Source organism: Phyllostomus hastatus, unplaced genomic scaffold, assembly GCF_019186645.2.
Source record: "Phyllostomus hastatus isolate PE091 unplaced genomic scaffold, TTU_PhHast_1.1 phas_contig_159, whole genome shotgun sequence".
Lineage (NCBI taxonomy): Eukaryota > Metazoa > Chordata > Mammalia > Chiroptera > Phyllostomidae > Phyllostomus > Phyllostomus hastatus.
This window is the reverse complement of record NW_025333640.1, coordinates 13,105,972-13,128,911: the sequence shown is the minus strand read 5'-3', so window position 1 is coordinate 13,128,911 and position 22,940 is coordinate 13,105,972. Positions and strand designations below refer to the sequence as shown.

The 22,940-nt window shown below is 36.0% G+C and overlaps 1 protein-coding gene across 3 annotated transcripts in view; it reads right to left on the bottom strand.

Moving 5' to 3' along the window:
* LOC123813846 (probable ATP-dependent RNA helicase DDX60) overlaps nt 1–22,940 on the bottom strand; it is a 100,550-nt gene that overhangs the window by 31,316 nt on the left and 46,294 nt on the right. For all 3 annotated transcript variants that reach the window (XM_045831263.1, XM_045831261.1, XM_045831262.1), the window contains 11 exons: nt 20,916–21,065; nt 18,163–18,282; nt 16,911–17,006; nt 14,390–14,505; nt 13,407–13,549; nt 13,199–13,308; nt 8,355–8,459; nt 7,686–7,814; nt 6,279–6,403; nt 3,256–3,414; nt 291–438 (listed from right to left, as the gene is read on the bottom strand). In XM_045831263.1, the coding sequence (XP_045687219.1) occupies nt 291–438; nt 3,256–3,414; nt 6,279–6,403; nt 7,686–7,814; nt 8,355–8,459; nt 13,199–13,308; nt 13,407–13,549; nt 14,390–14,505; nt 16,911–17,006; nt 18,163–18,282; nt 20,916–21,065 (1,401 nt within the window). The remainder of the gene's footprint in view (nt 1–290; nt 439–3,255; nt 3,415–6,278; nt 6,404–7,685; nt 7,815–8,354; nt 8,460–13,198; nt 13,309–13,406; nt 13,550–14,389; nt 14,506–16,910; nt 17,007–18,162; nt 18,283–20,915; nt 21,066–22,940) is intronic.

The following is a 22,940-nucleotide window of genomic DNA, read 5'->3' as shown; positions in this document are numbered from 1 at the left end:
TATATCTCTCACATGTCGCTATTTCTCTCCCTCTCTTTCTCCCTTCCTTCCTCTCTCTCTAAAAGTAAAAAATAAAACCTTTTTTCAAAAGACTCTATAAATCTAATCCTGCCCTTTTTAGACATGTTCTCTAGAGCCCTTAACTATTATGTGTAGCCTGGAGGTCATATACAGAGATGTCTCTGGCAGAGATTGCATTTGGTTATTACCTTCAACACTGTCTATCACTGAAAGTAATGACTGGTGAGTGAAATAATTTCCTGGGAAACTATTTCATTGGAAGTGCTCACCTCAGCACCCACTGCCTTTTGATCAGCATATGCATACTCCTGAGGGATTTCCAGGTTCTTCTCTAAATTCTTGAGAAGATTATCATGTTCAGCTTCATATATTAGGCTTTTATCCATTTTTCTGGGCTTCTTCTGGCTTTTTTCATCCCTGTTCATAAAAATAAATTTTACATAAGAATTTGGCTACTTTGGGAAGCCTAAGACTTCCCAAATCTTCCACATAACCCAGATATTCACTCCTACATACATCTTAATACCCTGACTCAATCTTCCTCTCTAATGCACTTTCTCATTGGCCTCCGGAATTTGTTGTCCTTATCAGAAATTCCCTGATATATGCACATTTTCTCTTAAGGTTTACTACTGTTCTTGTGGTAAGGAGCCCTCTTGTCAAATGTTTCCTTCCCTTTTTGCTATAAGGGAAGCAAAATGACCTTCTCCCACATGACCGTGATAAGTGGTCCACTTTCTAAACTGATGATCATTTTCTTTCTCAACCTTTGTTAACACTAGGCTTGAGGGTAAGGTACATGACCTCCTAGGTCCACATTGCCAATTACAGGCCATTCTTCTTTCTTTGTGGTGGATGCTGTAGCTGCTCTGACTTTGGTTGTGAAGGGCTCTTGGCTGCATAGTTCCCTGCAGAATCATCCTCAATTGACAAGTCTCTTGGAAATTCCCAGGAGTTACAACCTCTCTTGGGAATAGGGAAGCAACCCACATCCAGTAACTGACTGATAGGAGGTACAGAAGTTAGCCACTATTGGAGACTGTTCTGTGTGGCGTGGAAAATGTAGCCCAGCTCCCACTCAGAAAGGCCAGTGGGAAGCGAGGTCCAGCAAACAGGACCCACATCCATGGATAGGTTCTCCCGTGGGGGATCAGGCCTGCATTGCACCTAGGCCACTTTGAGACTTGCTTTTTGCTAAAACTCCCTCACCCTGAATTGAGGCAGCAAATGTGTACTGCATATCTTTAAAGTAACTTCCTAAAATCTATGCTAAACCTCCCAAGAAGGAGTATAACCAGTTCAACCACTTTTCCCTTTACATTTGCAAATACCCTTCTTTTTTGATGTAATTAACAACATCCTCTCCTTTGTTTTCTGTAAAAGGTAACCACCTAAAGCAAACCCAGGCATAGTAAATGAGGACCATCCTCAAGATAATATGCCCAGAAAAGCCATAAAAGCCTGTCCAGGCAAGTGACGGGCCAGCCTTCTCTCACTCGGAAAGTGGCCATGCCATCCCTTTTTCTCCACAGGACTTCTGTAGTCCATGTGAATTTGTCTCATTTCATCCATAACACCGCAGGCACTGCAGGCCAGTGTCCACATCAAGCCACCTTGACTCAAATTGGGACAATTCTGCAGTGCCTCCAGATCTCTCTGTTGGACCAACCTCAGACAATAGTCTAGCAATACTTACATCCTAGCTTATCTTCACCTTCCCTCTTTTGCTTCCCTCCCTTTCCTATAGTCCCTCATAATCACACTGCTTCAATAAATCCCCTACACAGATAGCCCATCCCAGGGGGTGCCACTGGGGAATCTGACCCATGACATCACTCCATAAACCCCGGTTTAGATGACCCTGTGTCACCAGACCCGATTATCCCTTGTTCCAGTGTAACAGCCTTTCAGAGATACCGAGGTCACTTATCCTTTCTTGGATCTTTCAGTTTCTTGGATGTGCTCTTAACCGTGCACATAAGACAGCTCCACATAAGAGATGAACTCACTTGTACACCATCATCAAGTGTTCTCACCTCCAGCTAACACAACTCAGGGGAGAATGCCAGGACTTTGGGAAGGTCTGGCCCTAATGTGTGCAGAGTGAGGAACAGAATGCTGATGGAGGCCCACATATTGCTGTCTGACTATGAGTTTTAAATCAAGAGCATAAACTACCAAATAATACATTCCATCCTCCTACTTTGACAAAGATAGCTCCATAAAAATTTGGAATTTAAAAGGGTTAGGGTGAGCTCCAGGTGGGCATGCATAAGCCCCACTGACTCATAATTTTACGGGAATGGATGCAGATGGAACAGGACCAGAGTGGTACTTTCCAAAACACTGGGCCCAGGGCAGGGGCCCCACACACCCTCAGTATGACGATGGGGCTAAACAAGGTATTAAAACATTCTTTATTGGTCACTAATTCAACTTGAAATGGTAGACTCTAGTGAGCTGAAAAAAAGTTTAATCAGAAGATCAGTTGCTGATCTTCAGTCCTACACTGTCTCTGCCTCGACTGTTTACATTCTAAGCAAAGAACAAAGAAGACTATTGAGTGAGAGATGATTTCATCAATTTGAAATTAGCAAAATCATTTGCTAGCTAGATTGGAAAGTGGTGATACTTAAGGGGAAAAAAGAAGTCCTCTGCAAGGAAGACATAATGAGTGTCTCAGGTAGGCAGTGACTAAAGATGGAGAAGATGGTAGAGATAATACATATTCTGGACCTTGAGTTGTCAGAATTAGACACTGAGAACAACAAGGAGGAATCAAAAGAGCAAACTGCTACCAAAGCTAAAATTGGCATTTCAGTCCATTTTCAGGTACATTCTATGTCACATGAGATTATGATGACATCAGTGACACTTCTATATTGTGGGTAGACTTTGTTTAAGCCTTCTGAGGGCTGACTGAGAGTAAGCATGTAGGTACTGAAGATGTGCTTATTTTGAGGAAAGATGATGCCAGTTATATAGTCTAACCATACTCATAGGCTGTGGTCCTGACTCTCCCAACCCCTAAATGAGACTAATTTATCCAATTTAGAAACATGTAAATATTATGGCTACTTATTTTTACCCTAATCTCCCACCCAAATTTACTTAATTTGCATACACGCCCAAGCGATAACTAGAACTTCTTTGTTGCACATTCAATGTATGTTTCCTACTGGGATTTGTAAAGTATTTTAATCTTTTGGCCACCCCTTTTGTTTAGATACTTACATTATCTTCTGTTTCTCAATCGATTTTTTAACTTTTCGAAGTTTATTAGCCATATCGTGGGCTTCTTTATCAGCTTTGGGAGGCCGCTCTCTCTCCTGCTTCTCCTTCAAAGAAGTGCTCACACTTTTAGCTCTATTCTCTACATCTCCTAACTTGAATCTGGAAACAAGTGAAAAGAATGCTTGTCTTAAAAATAAAATCATCAATAGAATGCAATCATATTTCCATGTACTGCTAGCAGCCTGACATATACCTATCAAGTTTTGAATATCCATCTTTATCAGTTTTAACCTGAACAGACACACAAGGTGTCCTGTGTCAGCAGACTCCTTAGTAACTATGTCATAGCACATAAGAAGTTCCCCTCCATGCCCCAGACCTTACCCCTGGCGTAATGGTAAAGAGGGCCTGTGGAAATTTTTCCTGCAGGAGTAATCAGACACTCCCCAGGCAAGGGACAGAGGACAATGGATTTTCTCTATTTATACACAGAGGAGAGATGACTCCCTCTCCTCGTGAAAAATTAGGGGAAAAAATTTTAAAAATTTAAAAAAATTTTTGCTCTTTTATTTATTTTTATTGTTGTGGTAGTTGTTCTTGTATTTAATTTTACTGATCTTTAGGTCTGTCCATGACAGAGTCAAAGGCCCTTACTGTTAAGTAGATATATTTAGGTTCAGATTTCTTGATAGCCAAATCATTTGTGAATTTTAGTGACCTCTTTATTCCCCCCCAGTTTTATTGAGATATATAAAATTGACATACAACATTGTATAAGTTTTAGGTTTACAACATGATGATTTGATACAAATATATATATATATATAGCCAAATGACCATAATATTAGCCAGCATGTCCATCACCTCACATAATTACCTTGTCTGTGTGTGTGTGGTGAGAACATTTGAGTGAGAGATATATCAATTGATTGCCTCTTATATGCCCCTAACTGAGGACCTGGCCTATAACCCAGGCATATGCCCTGCCAGGAATTGAACCTACGACCTTTTGCTTTGCAGGCCAGCATTCAGCCCACTGAGTCACACCAGTCAGGGCTCAATGTTCTTAACCTTGATATTATGTTGCTTCTCTTTTTACTTGAATGAAAGCCACTGTGGTCTAGGCATAAACTGTGTATTAAGCAATGTAATTTTCATCATAGTATTTCTTTTTTTTTTTAAGATTTTACTTATTTATTTTTAGAGAGGGAAGGGAGGGAAAGAGAGAGAGAGAGAGACATCAATGTACGGTTGCTGGGGGTCATGGCCTGCAACCCAGGCATATACCCTGACTGGGAATCGAACCTGCAACACTTTGGTTTGCAGCCCGCGCTCAATCCACTGAGCTACGCCAGCCAGGGCTTCATCATAGTATTTCATTTCTTAAAATGGATCATATGGACATCATTTTTTTTCTAAAATCTCTCTGATAACCATATTACAGACATCAGCTCTTAATATGTTATAGTATTGTACTGATTTCATAATTTATTTTTATCTAATTCTCACCCCAACCCTATGTATTATTATTTTTATCATCTCATTTTGCAAATGAGAAAATTAGGGCTCAGAACTATTAAGTAGCTGTCTAGAAGTGACAGAGCTGATAAGGGACAGAGGTAGGTTCTGAACCCGGGCCTGACCAGGAGGAATGTGCACGCTGATATGGTCACTGCACTCTAACCACACTCCACATATTTTTTTTCCAGAGACCAGATTGGAGAAGGTTGACAGGTAGACTATTATTTGAAGAGCTGCCGGAGGTACAGATTGAGTCTTGACAAAGCTTCAGATTTGTTGATGACCTGAGGCTCCTTAGGACTAAATAAAACTGTGTATGACCAGGGATTTGTACAGCACACCTTGTCGAGAACCCAAAATTCCATAAAGATGTGTCAAGATTCAATTCTTCAAGCAGAATTAAACCTTAAGTGTGCTTGTGAAATACTGGACTTTCCAGTATTTTAAGTTTGCATATCTATATAAATAATGAATCCAGTTATTTTTGGATTTCTATTTTGTGACTAGGCTTTAAGAACAATCCCAGAGGTACTGAATCATGTTTGTAAAGTAGGTGAGCTGTGTAACTTCTTGGTGGTTCAGCAATTTATTTTTCTTGTTTTAGCAACAAAGGTAAAGGAACAATTTTAGTGCATTCCCCAAAATACAACCATGTATTCAATATCATCATTATTTTAAATATATATCATAATGATTCATTACTATACATGTGGTTATATGTGAACAAATTTCATTAAAATTTGCCACTTGAGCAAGATTCTATGGTCTTATTTATATAAAGCCTCCATGGCTTAAAGTAGTTTGAAATTGACTAAAGCAAATAAAGGATTCCATTCTGATCTCAGAATACATGATCATGGTTAGTCCAGGATATGATGTTATGAAATTAATAAATTATACTTCAGTATGATTTATACTTTATCAAAACTAAACTATTATATTCAATTTGAAGCTGTTTCATGTTATATCAACATAAAATTTATCAAGACATCAGTGTCTGTAAGTTATAGTTCTCATAACTATAAATTAAAAACAATAAATTATCCCACCAATGAAGACTCTAGCATATTGTAAGGATACTTTAATTTTATGTGGGGTACTCGCATGCATAAATGTTCTATCTGTTTTGAAAAGAACCTAGGTATTTACTAAACCTAGATATTTACCGAACATGGGTATTTAATAAGACCTTAATAATAATACAGTAGTAAAAAGCAAACAAGAAATGGAGAAGGGAACTAAATAAAGAAGGTAATTTTTAATAGTACTAGTAAAAAGTGTTTTATTAAGAATTAAACTACAAAGGTGTATTTTTAAATATTCATTATAATAATAAATGGGCACCAATAATGGTAATGAATACTATATCACAACAGTAAACTTACTAAAACTTTCCTCAACTTAAAGGAATGAGTACAATACAAATTACAAACAAAAACAACTTAATTTAAATGACTTATGCCCAATAAATTCAATTTAAACATAAAAAATACATGACTTACAAAAAAAATAGTGCTGGTAACTTCTCCATTTGCCTCAGCTTTTCAACGAGAAGTGGAAACATCTGTGTCATGTTTTCTGAACTAACAGCCAGATCGGGACTAAGATTCTTCAGGACCATTTTGGCCTGCAGCAATAAATAAATAAATAGTTTGTTTTAAGTTCTTCATAATAAAGAAAGGAATTATTACTTTTGGCTAAAATATTCTCATTGTTGCCTCATCTCTGTTGCTATGATTTTTTAAAATTATACATGATAAGAGAATTAATTATATTATATATCTTTGCAAAGAAGCAACAAAGAAATATACAAATCAATACACAAGAGGACAAAAAGATAGGCAGTAACATATGTACGTAGACACATGTGCATTGTAACATACAATTGTTCAAGGCAACACAAATCAGTCAGCTTAGCAAATGATGCTAGTTTCACTGTGGCAGGAGGTGGGGTGAGCCCATTTTCTTTGTGTCACATAGAAAAATCATTTCCAAACACATTAAAGATTTTTTAATGACAAAATAAGCAAAAGAAAATCCAAGTTAATTATATTATGGCTTTATAGGGGGGAGAAAATCTAAGTTAAAATATAATATTAAAAAATCACATGAGAAAAGTCTAATATATGTCACTCCCCCCAAATCAGAAACTGCAGTATGTAGCAATAAAGCAAACATCAAAATATGAAGACCAGCAACTTACTTAAAATAACTTACGTGAGCCCAAGTTAAAGTTTTTGTTTGTTATTGTTTTTCAATCCTCACTCGAGGACATGCTCACTGATTTTAGGGAGGGGGAGGGAGGGAGAGCAATACCGATGTGAGTGGCAGATGTCATAGGGTTGTTTCTTGTACGTGCCCTGCTGGGGATCAAACCTACAACCTAGGCATGTGTCCTGACTGGGAATCGAACCTGTGGTTTTTTGGTTTACAGAACAATGCTCCAACCAGCTGGGCCACATCATCCAGGCCACCCCAGGTTAAGGTTTCATTATACAAATAATTCATGCAAATTAGAATAATAATTATTTTAAAATTTTACTCAAAAAAAGTTGAGTCAAAAATTCTTCTCAGTTACTGTTAACTGTGATTCCAGGATCTATATGGCCACAGTACCAAGAACACTGACTGACTGTGGGTGACAACTCTGTTCTTCTTGTGCCATAACATCTATCAGGAGCTCGTGGCTTTTGGCACATATTTTAGGAGGCACAGAGGATGAGACAAAGATCAATTTCTTTTTTCTCGTTTTATCCTATCTCAGAATCTGGACTTAATGTTCAGCTTAAAACCCTAAAATGAAAATTAAAAATTAAAAGAAAAACAAAAAAAAGATTGCAATGATTGAACAATGCAACTGAAGAAAACAAAGGAGATAGTATGCTTCACCAAAAACGTGTGAAAATTACCTCCTCTACATTGCCATTTTTAATCCAATTTGTTAATTCTGCCTTTAAGCTCTCTTCATATTTTCTCACATCCATCTTCTTAATGACTACTTTATTCTTAAAATGAATGAAGTTCTCTGGACACAGCTCCTTGAAGAGAAATACCACAAAATTAAATAAAATTATGCAAGAAAATCAAAGATGTTTCTTAATTATGCATTTCCTTAACAGAATGACAAGCTTCTTCAAAGTACAGACCATTAATATCTTTTCTCCCATTGTTTCTAGTACCTAAATCGATAACATGAAAAAATTTTTCAAAGGAAAGAATGCAGAGCAAAGCCAAATAGCTTAAAACAGGCAGCAATTAGGGTAAAGAGAAAGAAGGGGAGTGCAATGAAAGAAAATGGAGGTATATAAATCCAAGATGTAAGAGGAGACTAAGGTCTCTCAGAAACTGAGAAGAAATACTTTCAGGAATTCAGTGACATTCCATGCCATTAAAGTAAAACATATAATGCTAGAAAGAAGAATGTCTGAGAACAGGCAATTGTATTTTGGAAAGAGTCCACTGATAATATTTAAAGATCAGATGCAAGTGATTAGAAAGCATAAGATTTTGTCTTTCTGAACAGTAAAGCTGCCATCCACTATAATAGAATTCAAGTTAATTCCATAATTATTATTTACCTGGGCCCTGGGCCAATCTTCCCAGCATTCAAACATGGTGTCATAAAGCTGGATGGTTTCTCGAGGCGAAAGGATAAGATCAGAAGGGAATCCATATCTTTTGATCTATGGTTAAAATAAAATTGAAATTTTTAATAGTCTTTTTATTTCATCTTACATTCAAATTTTTCCCTCGTAGTCACTATCATGAACCTGAACCTAAAGACACTGAAAATAGCACTTTAACTAAAATGGTCAAATGCTGATTAGTGCTAAGTGCAAACAAAATACTAACCAAGAGTGTCCCTAATTTACTGAAATAGAAAAAAAGGCATCCAAAAAGTTTTTGTGTTATCTCCTAAGATCTTCTAATTCAAATTAGAGTACTGAGAAGTTAAAATATGTGTGGACTCATTTGAGACAGGAAAACAAGACTTCTACCTAGCAAATGAAACTGAAATTAGTTTAATTATTAATATGATTATTTGTTTTAACTACCAAGCAAGGCTAAAACTGGCCAATTTCATTGGCTGAAGTTCTAAGATCAGAGCCGGGTCAACTTTAAAACTAAAGTTATCAGATCACTTTGAAGACACTCAAGGGAACTTCTCTCCAAGTCACAAACTTGCTTCTGCTTTAAGCCTCCTGCATATGCAAGTAATTATCTTTTCCACAAGTATCTTAAAAGTATCAATTTAAAAAATCCTGCTCTCAAAAATGTTTCATTGTAGTATTTTCTACTGGTTTCAACCACTATTGCCATGAATCCATTGCCTGTTAAACTATGATCTCTGAGGTGTTAAGGGGCATTCTTCAAAAGAAAAGGTAGGGCTGTGTTTTCATGGCTGTTTTATTAAATAGGCTTCTTCAAGATTTCACACTGGAAAGGTTAAATCTCAAGGAAGGGACTATAATATGCAGATTTCTCCAAAATTATTTGAAAATCGGATACCCATTTTTAGTAAATAGCTTTTAACAAGTTATGAAACTCAGGTTTGGAAATTCTGGACTGAAAAAAATGTTCCAAACACAATACAGTTGAAAAAAAATTGTTTGGTAGAATGGAAAGTCAGAAGATTCTGAAACAGATCTAGTTCTAATTCTACCTGTACATGTTTGTTCCTCCTCCATAATATAGGAACTAAAATATCTGTACTCTCACCTTACAGACTGTGGTAAAATCAGGCAGGCTACATGTATCAACACATGGTTTTCAAACTTTTAAAACTAGTAGATAAGTAAGTCCTGAAGATCTAATGTTTACTATAGTGATTATAGACAAATACTATATTACGAACATCAAATACGCTAAGAGATGAGATCTAATTATTCTCACCAGAAAAAGAAATGATAATGACTTGATAAAAGTTTTCTCACCAGAAAAAGAAATGATAGTGACTTGATAAAAGTTTTGGCTAAGGCTACAATGACAATCATATTGCAATATATAAATGAACCAAATCAACCTGTTGTATACCTTAAACTTATACAATCTTGTATGGCAAATATATTTTAATTAAAAATCAGTGAGGTTTGTAAAAAATTATAGGTTGCAAATAATTGCATGGAATCATCATTTAGTATCCCTTAGTTTAAGCATTGAAAGCTAGCCCACATTATGCCAAAGTCGTAAATGAATATATTATTTTGGAATGTTAGCATTTTGTTCTCTTATTATTACTACCTGAAAGTGTAGTAATAGTAAGTGTAATTTATTCTGTCTAATTTAAAAATAGATAAATAAATCCAAGAATTATCATAATTTTCAAGATTTAAATCTCTTTCAGTCACTAGCGTGCTTATGATTTCTTAGGTCTCTTAGCCTCATACAGAAGCCCGAGTTTCCTCATTTCTAAGATGAAGGACAATGCTGTCTATGACATAGATTTGCTGTAGGAATTTAGTTAGATAACATACACAATAGGCCTAGTAAAATCCCTGGCACATGGCTGATGCCTCAACTATTAATATGATTCATTAATTAACTTATGGTGCTTAATTTTAAAATTTATGTGAACAATTCTATTGCCAAAAGCTGGGAATTAAATTTGGTTGTTCTCCACCATACAATAATTAATGAGCTGGCAAAAACTGACCCAGTCTAGGTAGAAAAGAAAGAGATATAAAAGGCCATAGTGTATTACAGAATTGCATACTTGAAATGTCATGAACCAATGTCACTCCATACACTTAACTTTTTAAAAAGTCACATACACAACAGTATTATACCATAACGTTATATTTGTACATCGCATGGTTTCTAACTCCATAGGCAGTGGTAGACATTGATCCACGCAGAACAGAGCTAGGCAATAGTTCTTTCAAGGACTTCCTGGGGACTTCCAGGAGCGAGCAGCTGTGTATGTGTGGCATAATTGGTGACAAAGGCCAGACTCTGCTCTTTGCCAGAAGTAAGCCTTATATAGATTGAAGGCAATCCCTCACCTCAGTTAGATTAAGGTCAGCTCACTCAGTCTGCCCCACTCCTTCCCTTCTGAAACCATTTCTATGATAGGGCTACAGAGGAGACGACCAAGCTGGATAGTTCTCCTCATGTTGCCACAATTTGTTCGATTTTTTTCTTGCCACTCAGTTCTTTCATATTAATCTGAAGTATAATACACAATGATTTGCTCATTTGGAAAGGTCTCCTTGTTTTTTTATCACTACTACTTTAGGAAGCATCCTATTAAACATGTTACACACAGTGTAACAACATATTTAATAACGTCTAAGCCTTTGTGTTCCTGTTGCAGAAGTCTAGAAGTCTTAAGAAGACTCATACAGCAGCATGACCTTTGCAGAAGTCATCTGGGGTCAGAGCACACTGTAGCTGTCTGCTGCTTTCCAGTTACTCCATTAATAGCTACTGAATACAGAGGAAAGGCACTTAGACCGAAATGCTAGTCTTGTCAAGTACTCCAAACCCCTGGACTCATTGCTACTTAACGATAACCTGCCTTGAACCATCCTACCCAAAATAAATATTTAAAAAAAAATACTATGCTGTTTTCAAAATGGCAGGTAATGATGAGGGAAAGAAAACAAGAAAGAAAGGAGTATTATTTATGTGTTGGCTTGTCATCTATATTTGTAGTTTGGAGATTTGGGTTAAGTCACTGGAATTTTGTCCATATGTTAGTTTTACTTAGATTTTAGATTGGGCCACTGCAACACAAAAACAAAATATCTGTAACAATATTCAATTAGAAAATCACAATCATTACAATTCACTGAGTTGCTTTTAGAAGCTATTGCATCATAGCCAAAGTTCTATAGGGTGATTCTCATTCATTCCCTCATTGAAGTATTTGTTCAACAGACAATTTAGAATACTGGGGCTAACCAGAGCTTCAACAGTCATTCCTGAGAACAGGATGAGACAGCACGCTCTAGAATCAATCTGAGATTGCATCCCAGTACCACTGCTTACTTCAGACAACAGTGAGTGAGTGAATGAGTGAGTGAGTTATTTAAGTTCTCTATGCCTCACCTTCCTCATTTGTAAAGTGGGAGCATTAATATGAAATCCATGCTAAAATTGTTGTGATTGTTAAAAAAGGCAACATGCAAATTTCTTAGAACACAAATTAAGTGCACAGTTTAGGCTGGCTATCTTTATTTAACATACATTTATTAAGTACTTTTATATATATAGCAGTTCATTTGGAACTATAAGGGCCCAAAATCTGTCCTCAAGGAGGTATTCTAGTAAGATAGAAAAGACATGTAGACAACTTCAGCAGCAAGCTGGCCACGACTATTGTCAGATAAGAAATACAGAAAAGGTGCTACAGAGAGAAGATTACATCCAGCTAGGAAAGTCACAGAAGGACTCTAAAGTGGGTTCACATTAGAAGAGCCATAAAAGATAAACAGGTTCTGGACAACTGGCATTTGGCATCTGGGGTGAGATATTCCAGGAACAATATAAATGATGAGGACATCCAGGTAAGGTATATCAAGTAGATGAACAGAGAGGACTGTTGAGCCAGGTGACAGAAGACCTTGGAAGCCATGCTGGGAATATGTATTTAGCCATTTCCAAAGGAAAGCCACAAAAGACTGGGCAAAAATCAGAATTATCTTTATGACTTATTTATCTAAATTAGCTTTGTGGATCCAGAAACATTATTTACACAGAACATGGAACTACTTCCTGTGATGTGTAAAGTTTCACATGCCTTAAAAATTGTCAGATTAGAAGGCTTGACACGACAACAGAATTTAAAATATATTTAATTTGCTAGATCATGGAAGGAACACAAACTATTGACTAATTATCACTTTGAGAAGCAACCATGAGCCTTTCCTGGGAACAGGATGAGAAAAGAAGAAAAATATGCAAGAAAAAAATCAGAAATCTCACCCCATTCAAACCCCAGTGCCCCAAATGAAGTCCCCTGAAGATGTCCATATTATTGCTTCACTTCCAAAAAGCCATGTTGTGATTACTAAGTTAGTGAAAAGTGATGTTCCTTGTGTAACCTAATTCATGGTGACCAAGTTGTCACATGCACTAGATATCGTCCATGTGTATTTACAGCCTCACTAAGAGAAGAATCCGTTTCAGAGAAGTAGACAGATAGACATAGGTGCTAGAAGAAAGGCAATGGACAAAGATAACATCCAAGAATAAATAAAATTAATCAAAAAACTTCAGGTTGAAATTTTCAGTCATTTTTAAGTTTTGTGGATACAGACAACATTGTGGAACCAGTGAAAACTATTGTTACTTTCAAAACTAGGGTTAAATATCTGTTATACTGTATCTACATCGTCATTCTTGTGTCAATGAGGCATCTTTTCAACTGTGATATGTACTTTATATCACTCAGATCAAATATGGCTGAAGTATTACTTACATGATCTGTCGTTAGCACTGCACATGGGTGGAAATGTTCAAAATGAATATTATCACGTTTTATTGAACATATATGCTTCTCTAAATCGTTGTATCTCTCTCCATACAGCACTAAAAATGAAGGGCAAGAATTTCCAAATGAATGAACACACAATGACTGGAATAATTTAACATGAGGAATAAACCCCCCTCGAATATATCAAACACACCAAGTCTAACTTTATATGATTGCTTCCTTTGAGAGTTGTCTTTGTGATGATTGGCACGAGAGCCAGCGCTTCTTCTAGCAGCAATATTCTGTTCTATTTCACTGTCTGCTTGCTTCCAGTACCGTTTTACTGACTGCAGCCACCTTAAAAAAAGAAACTGACATATTATTGAGGCAGAATATGAAACTACTTTCTGTGACATCAAATAGTTTTAATAAAGAAAATGCCATGTGTCTCAAACACCACACTTAAGGTAGTAGGCCCTGGAACCCAACAAACTGAGATCGAATCCCAGCCTCCTCACAACTGGCTGTGACTCTCATTATATCACTTAATCACTCTATGCCTTATTTTCTACAGTTTAAAATGGAAATAATAATAGTAGTGTTGGAAATGCTATTTAATAGTAGTAATGCAAGCAGTAAATCATAAGGTTGTTGCGAATGTAAAACAAATCGATACATACGAAGCACTTAGAACACTACCTGCTATATTGGCATCTTTGCTCTAATTGTTATTATTAGTGGGTAAAATATAGCCCAATGACAAAATGATATAAGGCTTTAAGCTAATAAGTCTTTGCTATCTTTCTAAACATGTAGAAAATGGGACGATATAAGAAATCTCAAGGTCCATGAGAGAGCATGTTATTATTCCATTTTACTTTTCTTTCTTGGTAAAGGACAAAAAAAATGTAATCGATTACTTCTGGGGAACCTTTTTGAGGTGTGGGGGTAATTTCTTACTCAGCTGCAGGTCTGGCTGAGAGAGTCCTTGATTTCCCCTCATAGCATGTAGCCTTGCTCAACACCTGCCAGGAGGTGCTAGAGAGACTCTTTCCTTGAATATCCACAGATAAGTTAACAGATTCACAAGGATGTTATGAAATATTTCAGAACCCATATGGAAAGTATGATATGCAAAAGAATGTTCAATATTCAGAAGAAAAAACCATTTTATCTGAATCGGAATCTACTGCCTACTCGGTGAGATGTTCAGGATTGCTTATTGTAGCCGAAAGAGCCAGAAAAGGACATCGGATCATGACGAGGAGATGCTCCCAAATTTCCGCTCCAATTTCTCCCCCAAGACAATGGACCTATTAAAAACAAAAATTTTTCCATTAAAAAGTTAATTGAAAAATAAAACATGAAAATAGACACAGAAGGCTGAATTATCAGTTTCCTGTTACTTTTAATCAACTGTGCCAAGTTTATATGTATAAAATATATATACTACACCTTACATATCTTGTATACAATATATAAAATATACAACATATAATATATAAAATATATAAGATGCATATAATATATAAGATATATAAGGTATATTACATATATTATATATTTTATATGTATATGAAAATTCAGGCAACAGAAAATCTTGACACATAAATTTTCTTTAATCCCAATAACCAATCCATTAATAACTCCTCTTCATCCTACTTCCCAAAATTGTGTAGAAATCTATGCATTTCTCTCCATGCTTACTACCAACCAAGTCACCATCTCAGCTGCCTACCAAAGTATCCTCCTATGTTCCCAGCATCCCCTCCCTGCCAGCTACATTCTTCACATCACAGCCAAAATGGTGTATCTAAATGGTAATTAGATTAGGCCATATCCGTAATTAACTTTCTTCAATGTCTTCCCATCACATGTGAAACAAAATATAAAGTCCTTTTTGGCCCCTTCTTACCTCTCCAGCTTCATCTCAAGCCATTCTTTCTCATCTTGCTTCCAATTTTCCCCAGACATACTGGCCTATTCTTTATTCCTTGAACATAACTTCCCTATCCAGAGCTTTGACATATATTGTTCCCCCTGCTTAAAATGCTCTTGCTCCCTCTTTTCAACCTGTATTAACTTCAGCTTCATGTCACTCTATTAGAAAGACTTTTCGGACTGTCCATTCCAGAGTTGTCCTCCTATGGCCTCCCTGCCATTAACACAGTCATGGTCATGATAGCCCCTCCTTTTTCTTCCCAACATGTATCAATGTGGGCTAGCATAGCCATTTGTGTGCTTAATTGTTTAATTATCTTTGCCCCATTACTCTGTGGCCTTAGACCTGGGCATCCCCAGCACGAATAGTGCCTGGCAGTGTAGAAGCACTCCTTAAATATTTGCTAAATAAATAAATGAATATCTTTTGACCAAATAAAACAAACTGAAATAGATTCAGGGAAGATTCTCAAATATGGTCTTATTTAAACAGATTAAAGTATGACACCTGGCAATTAATTGGAAAAGACTTAAGATAATTAAACATTTTTTTCCACTGCCCATTTGACTTTTCCCTGGTCCAATAATATACCATTCTGCCGATACAAACTCTGGGTTTGGTAGTAGACAGCACATTTCCCTGACCCCACCAGAATGTCAGCCTTCACAACCTTTCATCCGTACCCTTACATGAAAATTTTTCATAGTTTTGAGGTTAGAGTACAATTCAAAGTTCTAGATTGAGAAGACCAAGTTGTTGGATGTTTTTTGAACAAGAATGTTCAAGGCCTTCCAGATGCAATACTTACAGATTAACCAAAAATTAGTGTCAAACAAATCAGAAGCACAGTCTGCTTGGTAGCTCCAAATTTATAACAAGAAAACTTAAGTTAAATAGAGACATCATCTTTTTCCCCTTTAAACTGAAAATTCCTTGGAACAATGGAATGTATCCTTTTATGATGTTTTAAGTTTCTTTGAGTAAATATTCCTAATAATACTGCTATAAAATGTTCTCAATACCTTCCACTTGCCCCTATAAATCTCCAGTGGTCTCGAGTTCCATTGTATTTGTCCAATGGAGAGCCTTGGCAAGTGATCAGAAGAAGGCAGGGGAATAAGAATGAGGTCTTTATTGGCTCCGTGCCTGGAAGGTTACCTTGAGCCAGCTCTGCCCCTCAACTAAAGTAATGGCTCCTCACATGTGACCAACTCAATCAGAATCTTTTTTTGAGTCTAAGTATCTGCTTCTTTGCCCGTCCCTTTAAACCTAGGGATAAGCTACCAGCTCTGAATTATTGCACTAAACTTTATAGTTGTCCTCAGGTACACCTTTGGAAAACACTCTTCTTGAGTTGTATTTTTAAGTGTGCCACTTGTTTTCAGTTGAAACCATGATTGATAAAATAACTTATATAAGTGACATCATTATTAGAGCCCAGATTCTTTGCTTTAGAGATTAAAGACTGAATTTTGACATTTCTGGAAAATGTATGCCACAGTGTTTATTTTGGTTCCTCTGAAACAGTAGTCACACCAAAGACAGATTTGTCTCCCAAACAGAGCTCTGCAACACACTCCAATATACCCTACTGAGTCACAACAGGAAAATGGAGCCACAAGATTGAGTATAATTCACTGGGAAAAGCATTCAGAAGGAAGTACCACCCAAATCTGAACTCCATACAAAAGGAAAAATATCCTGAAGCCCCCAAGATCTTCATTCTATGTTCATGTACACTAGGAAATTAACCCAGAGAAATAACACCAAGTCTACCTCATCAAATATAACGTATCTGATCCTTTTCACCCATTTTTGGCGATGAGGAGCTAACAGCAGAATTTCAAGGCAGGCAGGCACTGTAATAAGTACCTAAAATAAAGGACATTGTATAAACAAACATTTTAAGCATTTACTATGTACATACATAGTTATAAGAATATAAAAAAGAGTTAGAATTCCTGAACGTATCTGCTGATAAATAGGATATAATATTGCTTCCAAGAGTGTTTCATTAAAATTGTGATATATTAGTTGGAACCTTATGAAACTGCAATTTTACAGGTCAGAATGGTAAATATCAGATTTGAAATTTAAATTCTTATTTACGAGTATCCAAAGTAATAAAAGTAGAAAGAGTTCCTTGTCACAGGTTTATAGGTTCATTTTTTCAAAATCTGACCATGAGATGCAGCTTAGGTTGAAAACCGTTCATGAAGAATCAACAACCATGGAAGTGTGGGGAAGCAACACAGGGCAGAGGGAGAGCTGACGTTCAAAACAGGCCTGATGACGCCTGAACCAGCCTGACTCAGAGTTCTGGAGTGAATACCGGCTGTCAGAGCCATTCCACATGCAGCCATAAGGGCCCGGTGTTTATACCCTCCCCTAGCTCGGTCACAGGATACAAGCTAAGGAGGCAGAACTGGGGGAATGAACAGCTGGCGTTCGTCTTGACCACATTTCCACATCTGAGCAGCAAGTCCTTCCCTGAAAGATGATCTGGGTAGCACACCTCCATGTCTGTTGTGCAATGTTCTGTAGTCATGTTTCTACTTTTTGTTTAGTCTTAATTGTTTATCTACGAGTTCAAGGAGGAAAAAACTGTCTAGGATTTACTTAACATCCAATTTTGTAACCACAATACAACATTTAAAAGATGACAATGAGTATCCTATTCATCAAGAACAATGAGAGAATTTTACTTATCAAGAAAAAGTAATTCTGATTGGAAACTGGTATTTGTTAATTTTTTATAACATTGGGTTAATTCATATCATTTGGATTGAAGTTATAAACCAAGATGATGCAATGAACTATAAATGAAATCTGAAACCAAAATATAAGTGTCCACCTATTATCCACTCTTTAAAATATATCAGTATTAAAATTTCTCTAAAGATATTTCATCTTTGGTAAACTCAATAAAATAATTTCCCTCAGGCCCTGTGGAGATGTTGACTTTCTAATGAAAAAGACAAGTAAGTACCATTATATAACATGAAACAAAAGCATTAATATATCCTACCTGACAGTTGAGGGCATCATGACGATAGTCCCTTGTAAAAACACCACACAGACATTCACCATCTGGCATAGTTTTGGTATAACGATTCTGAACAGTAGCTGCCACTTGATTAACAAGGGCCTAATTGGAAGGAAATAGAACCATTAATCATGTAACAAAGTATGGGTAAAACCTCAGAGAACACAGGGACTGTATAAAAATACATGCTGCTACGAATGCAGAAAGCTTAATGACTGCTCTCAAATACTTGTCTACTCTAAATACACTGATGTGCTTTCTTTAAGGTATTTCACTAAGCATGTGACCCTCATTGATAAACCTCGACATCAAGTGAAATGGGAAAAAATGGCTTCATCAGGAAGGAAAAACAGAGAATGCTGCTCAGACATCAGGAAGAAGAAAAATAGCTGATACCTGAATGACCAAAATGTGGAGATAATTGTGAGCCCTCTATAGAGGAAAGGTCACATGAAAGACAGTCAAGGTACCTTTGTGGTACTTATATTTGGGGACTTCCCCCAGACACCTTAAGTCTGAATATAGACATGAGTAAGTAGAACCATGTTCTCGATCAACCATGTAGCCTGGTCAGCAGAATCTGGGTGTGTGTAAACCTCTGAACATCTCTCTACTTCACATTTTATGCCATAAAAAATACACATAGATTAAAATGTAAACTTTAAAACATAAGCATAAAAGTAAAAGGAAGTAAACATTTCAGCCCTAGCCGCTGTAGCTCAGTAGATTGTGTACTGGTCTGCAAACCAAAGGGTTGCCAGTTCAATTCCCAGTCAGGACACACGCTTGGGTTGCAGGCCAGGTCCCCAGTGTGGGGCATGTGAGAGGTAACTGATGAATGTATCTCTCACAAATATCAATGTTTCTCTCCTCTTTCTCCGTCCCTTCATCTCTGTCTAAAAATAATAAATAAAATCTTTTAAAAAAGAAAATATTGATATCACTACATGAAAATATTAACAAAATGTAATTTTGTTAATATCATCATTAATATACATCTTTAATATAATGTAATATAATAAAAAGACAAAATTGCAAAAGTATATTAATTATAATTTAAAGAGAAATGGTATACTAACTGTACAAATTTCTGATTAATTAATAAAAAGATATTGCCAACCCCCAAAAAAGAAAAATGGGCAAATGCATCCACAAGTGGTTCATGAATAAAGAAATATCAAGGCCCAAAAATCACACACAAAGACCCCAAATCACTAGTAATCACAAAAATGTAAAATTCAATGTGAAACATAAGTTTTCACCTATCAGTACTGCGAAAACTTTTTCAATGACTATAAGAACTTGAAAAAAATTAATTTACCCTGCCACATACTGCCAGTAGAATAAAAATAGATTGACACTTTTAGCAAAATAATTTGGCAATATTTATTATGTTAACTTATCAAATCCCCTTCTAGTAAGCTTAATATTTCTTGACATATTTTATTAATTTCTGACAGTGAGCACTTATTGGTTTTATAAACATAAAAAACAAAAATGCTACAGTAAAAACTAAAGCACTAATTACAACTAATACATTGATCAGTTTGGTTTGGAGGTGGACCACAAGTCACTCAACACTGCACATTTTCCTAGAAAATAAGAGAGTCTGAATTCATATTAATCTGTACATTTATCCCAGCTAAATTCACCTTTCTCAATTGTAATCCCATTTAAAACAAGTGGTTGTAAATGCTTATAATTCCTATAAATCAGACTTCCTCCTAAATGACAAAAATCATACTTTCTGTTCTTAAGCTCAACATTTTGAGTTCTATACATAAAAGAAATATTACAAAACAGCCTGGCCTGGGAAATAGGGCAGGCCCTATGGCCAATGGCAGCTGAGATAAATCCCATGACTCTGCAGAGGCGGTAGGAGGTTGTTAAGTGACTCAAATTGCCCAGCAAAGTGTGGGTGCTGCTCTGAGTTCAAGCATAGTGTTGAATGGCAAGACCACAAGACCAGGCTTTTTCATCTCAGCAGTTCTAAGGAAAGTGTTATTTTGGACTCTGAAACTAAAAAGAGAAAATGAAGGTTAAAATTAATGAAATCATAAAAACGCAGAACAGATTTGGTTGCCAGAGGTAGGTAGGGAAGGGGGTGGGGTGGACAAAATGGGTAAAGGTAGTCGAAAGGTACAAACTCGCAGATGTCAGATAAAGAGTTTGGGAGCTGTAATGTCCAACATGGGGACAATGGTTCACAATGCTGTATTGTGTACCTGAAAGTTGCTTAGAGAGGAGATCTTCAAAGTTTACCTTACAAGAAAAAAAATGTAGCTATTTGACATGATGGATTTTAACTAAACTTATTGTGGTAATTATTTTACAATATATACATACCATATTTTTCGGATTATAAGACACACATCCCCCCCAAATTTGGGAGGAATAAGAGTTGCTAATACTGCTGTTGAGTTCTGTTTACATTTACATTGGTAAAATATTGTTACTTATGTTATTAAATATTTTACCATATTTTTTGCTTCAAATTTTTTTCCCTATTTTCCTCCTCTAAAACCTAGGTGTATCTTATGGCCCAAAAAATATGGTATGTCAAATCATTATGTTGTACATCTTAAATAGTACAATAACACATGTCAATTATATCTCAGTAAAACTGGACAATGAATAAATAAAAAGCGAAACAAATTCACCACTTGACTATGTGCATTACTTAAAAAGAGGAGGTTCAAGAATGAAAGAGCAAATTAAAGTCACTTGAGCATTACCTTGGTTGGTGCAACGTACACAACAACCCCTTCATTGCTCTCCTTCAGCACCTTCTCCATGCAGTAGTAGGAAACATAGGTTTTGCCTGAGGACGTTGGGGCGACAATCACAGCTGATTCATTATTATCCACAACATCAAGGAGCTCTCGCTGCAGGGTTCAGAGCACGGTTTGTGTCAGTAGTGGGAAGAGCATGCTACCAAAACAAATGTATCAATATGCTTTCAAAACAATTTTCTGAACCTCAAAAGGAATGATTGGGAGTTACAAGCACATGAAGAGATGTATAGAAAAATCTGAAGAATTTATAATATTGTCTCAGAAGAGAGAACTGTTATACTTTTGAAAAACTGGAGGTGTGTTTGTGAAATATGGAGAGTGTGTTCAAATAAAATAGCTTGTTATTAAGACCATTCCTCTAGTTATTTGTCATTGATAAAGTACAGACTGGCTTTGAGAAATTCAGTTCTAAGAAGTAGCCAATACGTATTTTTATGATGATACAAAAGCAATGGAGAAAAAAAATAATGATTCACTATTTTATTACTTATCTTCTAATTCCTATACAGAACAAAAATTCCTGTACCTACTTTGAAGGGGATGTGAGATCTTCACCACTTTTCAGCCTATCCTTTTATTCATCACAATGATGACTACTCAAAGAAGCCTGTATGATGGGAAGTATGTGGAAAAAAACACCCAGAGCCCCAATCTGCACATTCTATTAATCTAGGTCCATTCTGGGACACACCTCGGAGTGAAGGGACCATCAAAAGAATCACAGTGTCTGTGAGATTAATGAAGAGAACTTGACTGCCCTGTATTTTCCACTGAAGTGAGCACTGGTTCTCCTGCTCCCCCACTGTAATCAACTTAAGAAAGATAAAGCAATATCAAGCATGACCAACCAAAATGGTGTGAAACTGGAAATCAATTACACAAAGAAAAGTGGAAAATTTACAGATATGGAAAGATTATACCACATGCTACTCAACAACCAATGGGTGAAAGAATAAATCAAAAGAAAAATACAAAAATAATTTGAGACAAATGAAAATTTCAATATAGCATACCAAATTTATGAGATGCAGCAAAAGCAATTTTAGAAGGAAAGTAGATAGCAATAATGGCTCCACCAAAAATTGCTAGAAATAATAAATGACTTAAGTTGTAGGATACAAAATCAATACATAAAACTTGTTGCATTTTTATATGTTAACAACAAGTTACCAGAGAAATTAACAGAATAAGCTCATTTACAATTGTATCAAAAAGAACAAAATACTGAGAAATAAATTTAACCAAAGAGGTGAAAGATCTGTACACTTAAAACTATAAGACATTAATGAAAGAAATGAAAAAAGATACAAATAAATATAAAGATACTCTATGCACATAAATTAGAAGAATTAATATTGTTAAAATGTCCATATTACCCAAAACAATCTACACATTCAATGTAATTCTTATCAAAATTCCAGTTCCATTTTTTACAGGAATAAAATACATAATCCTAAAATTTGTATGCAACCACAAAGGACCCTGACTAGCCAAAGCAACCCTGAGAAAGAACAAAATTGGAGACATCATGCTTCCTGATTTCAAACTATATTACAAAGCTATAGGAATCAAAAGAGCATGGCATTGGCAGAAAAACAGACACACAGATCAGTGGAACAGAATGAAAAGCCAAGAATAAACCCATGCATACATGATCAATTAATGTGCAAAAAAGGAGTCAAGAATATGTGATGCGGAAAGGAGAGTCTCATCAATAAATGGTGTTGGAAAATTGGACAGCCACATGCAAAAGACTGAAAATGAACCACTATCTTATACCACACACAAAAATTAACTGAAAATGAATTAAAGACTTAAATCTAGGACCTGAAACCATAAAATTCCTTGAAGAAAACATAGGTGTTAAGCTTCCTGACATAGAACTTGGCAATGATTTTCTCAATCTGTCATCAAAAACAAAGTCAACAAAAGCAAATACAAGTTGGACCACATCAAACTAAAAGG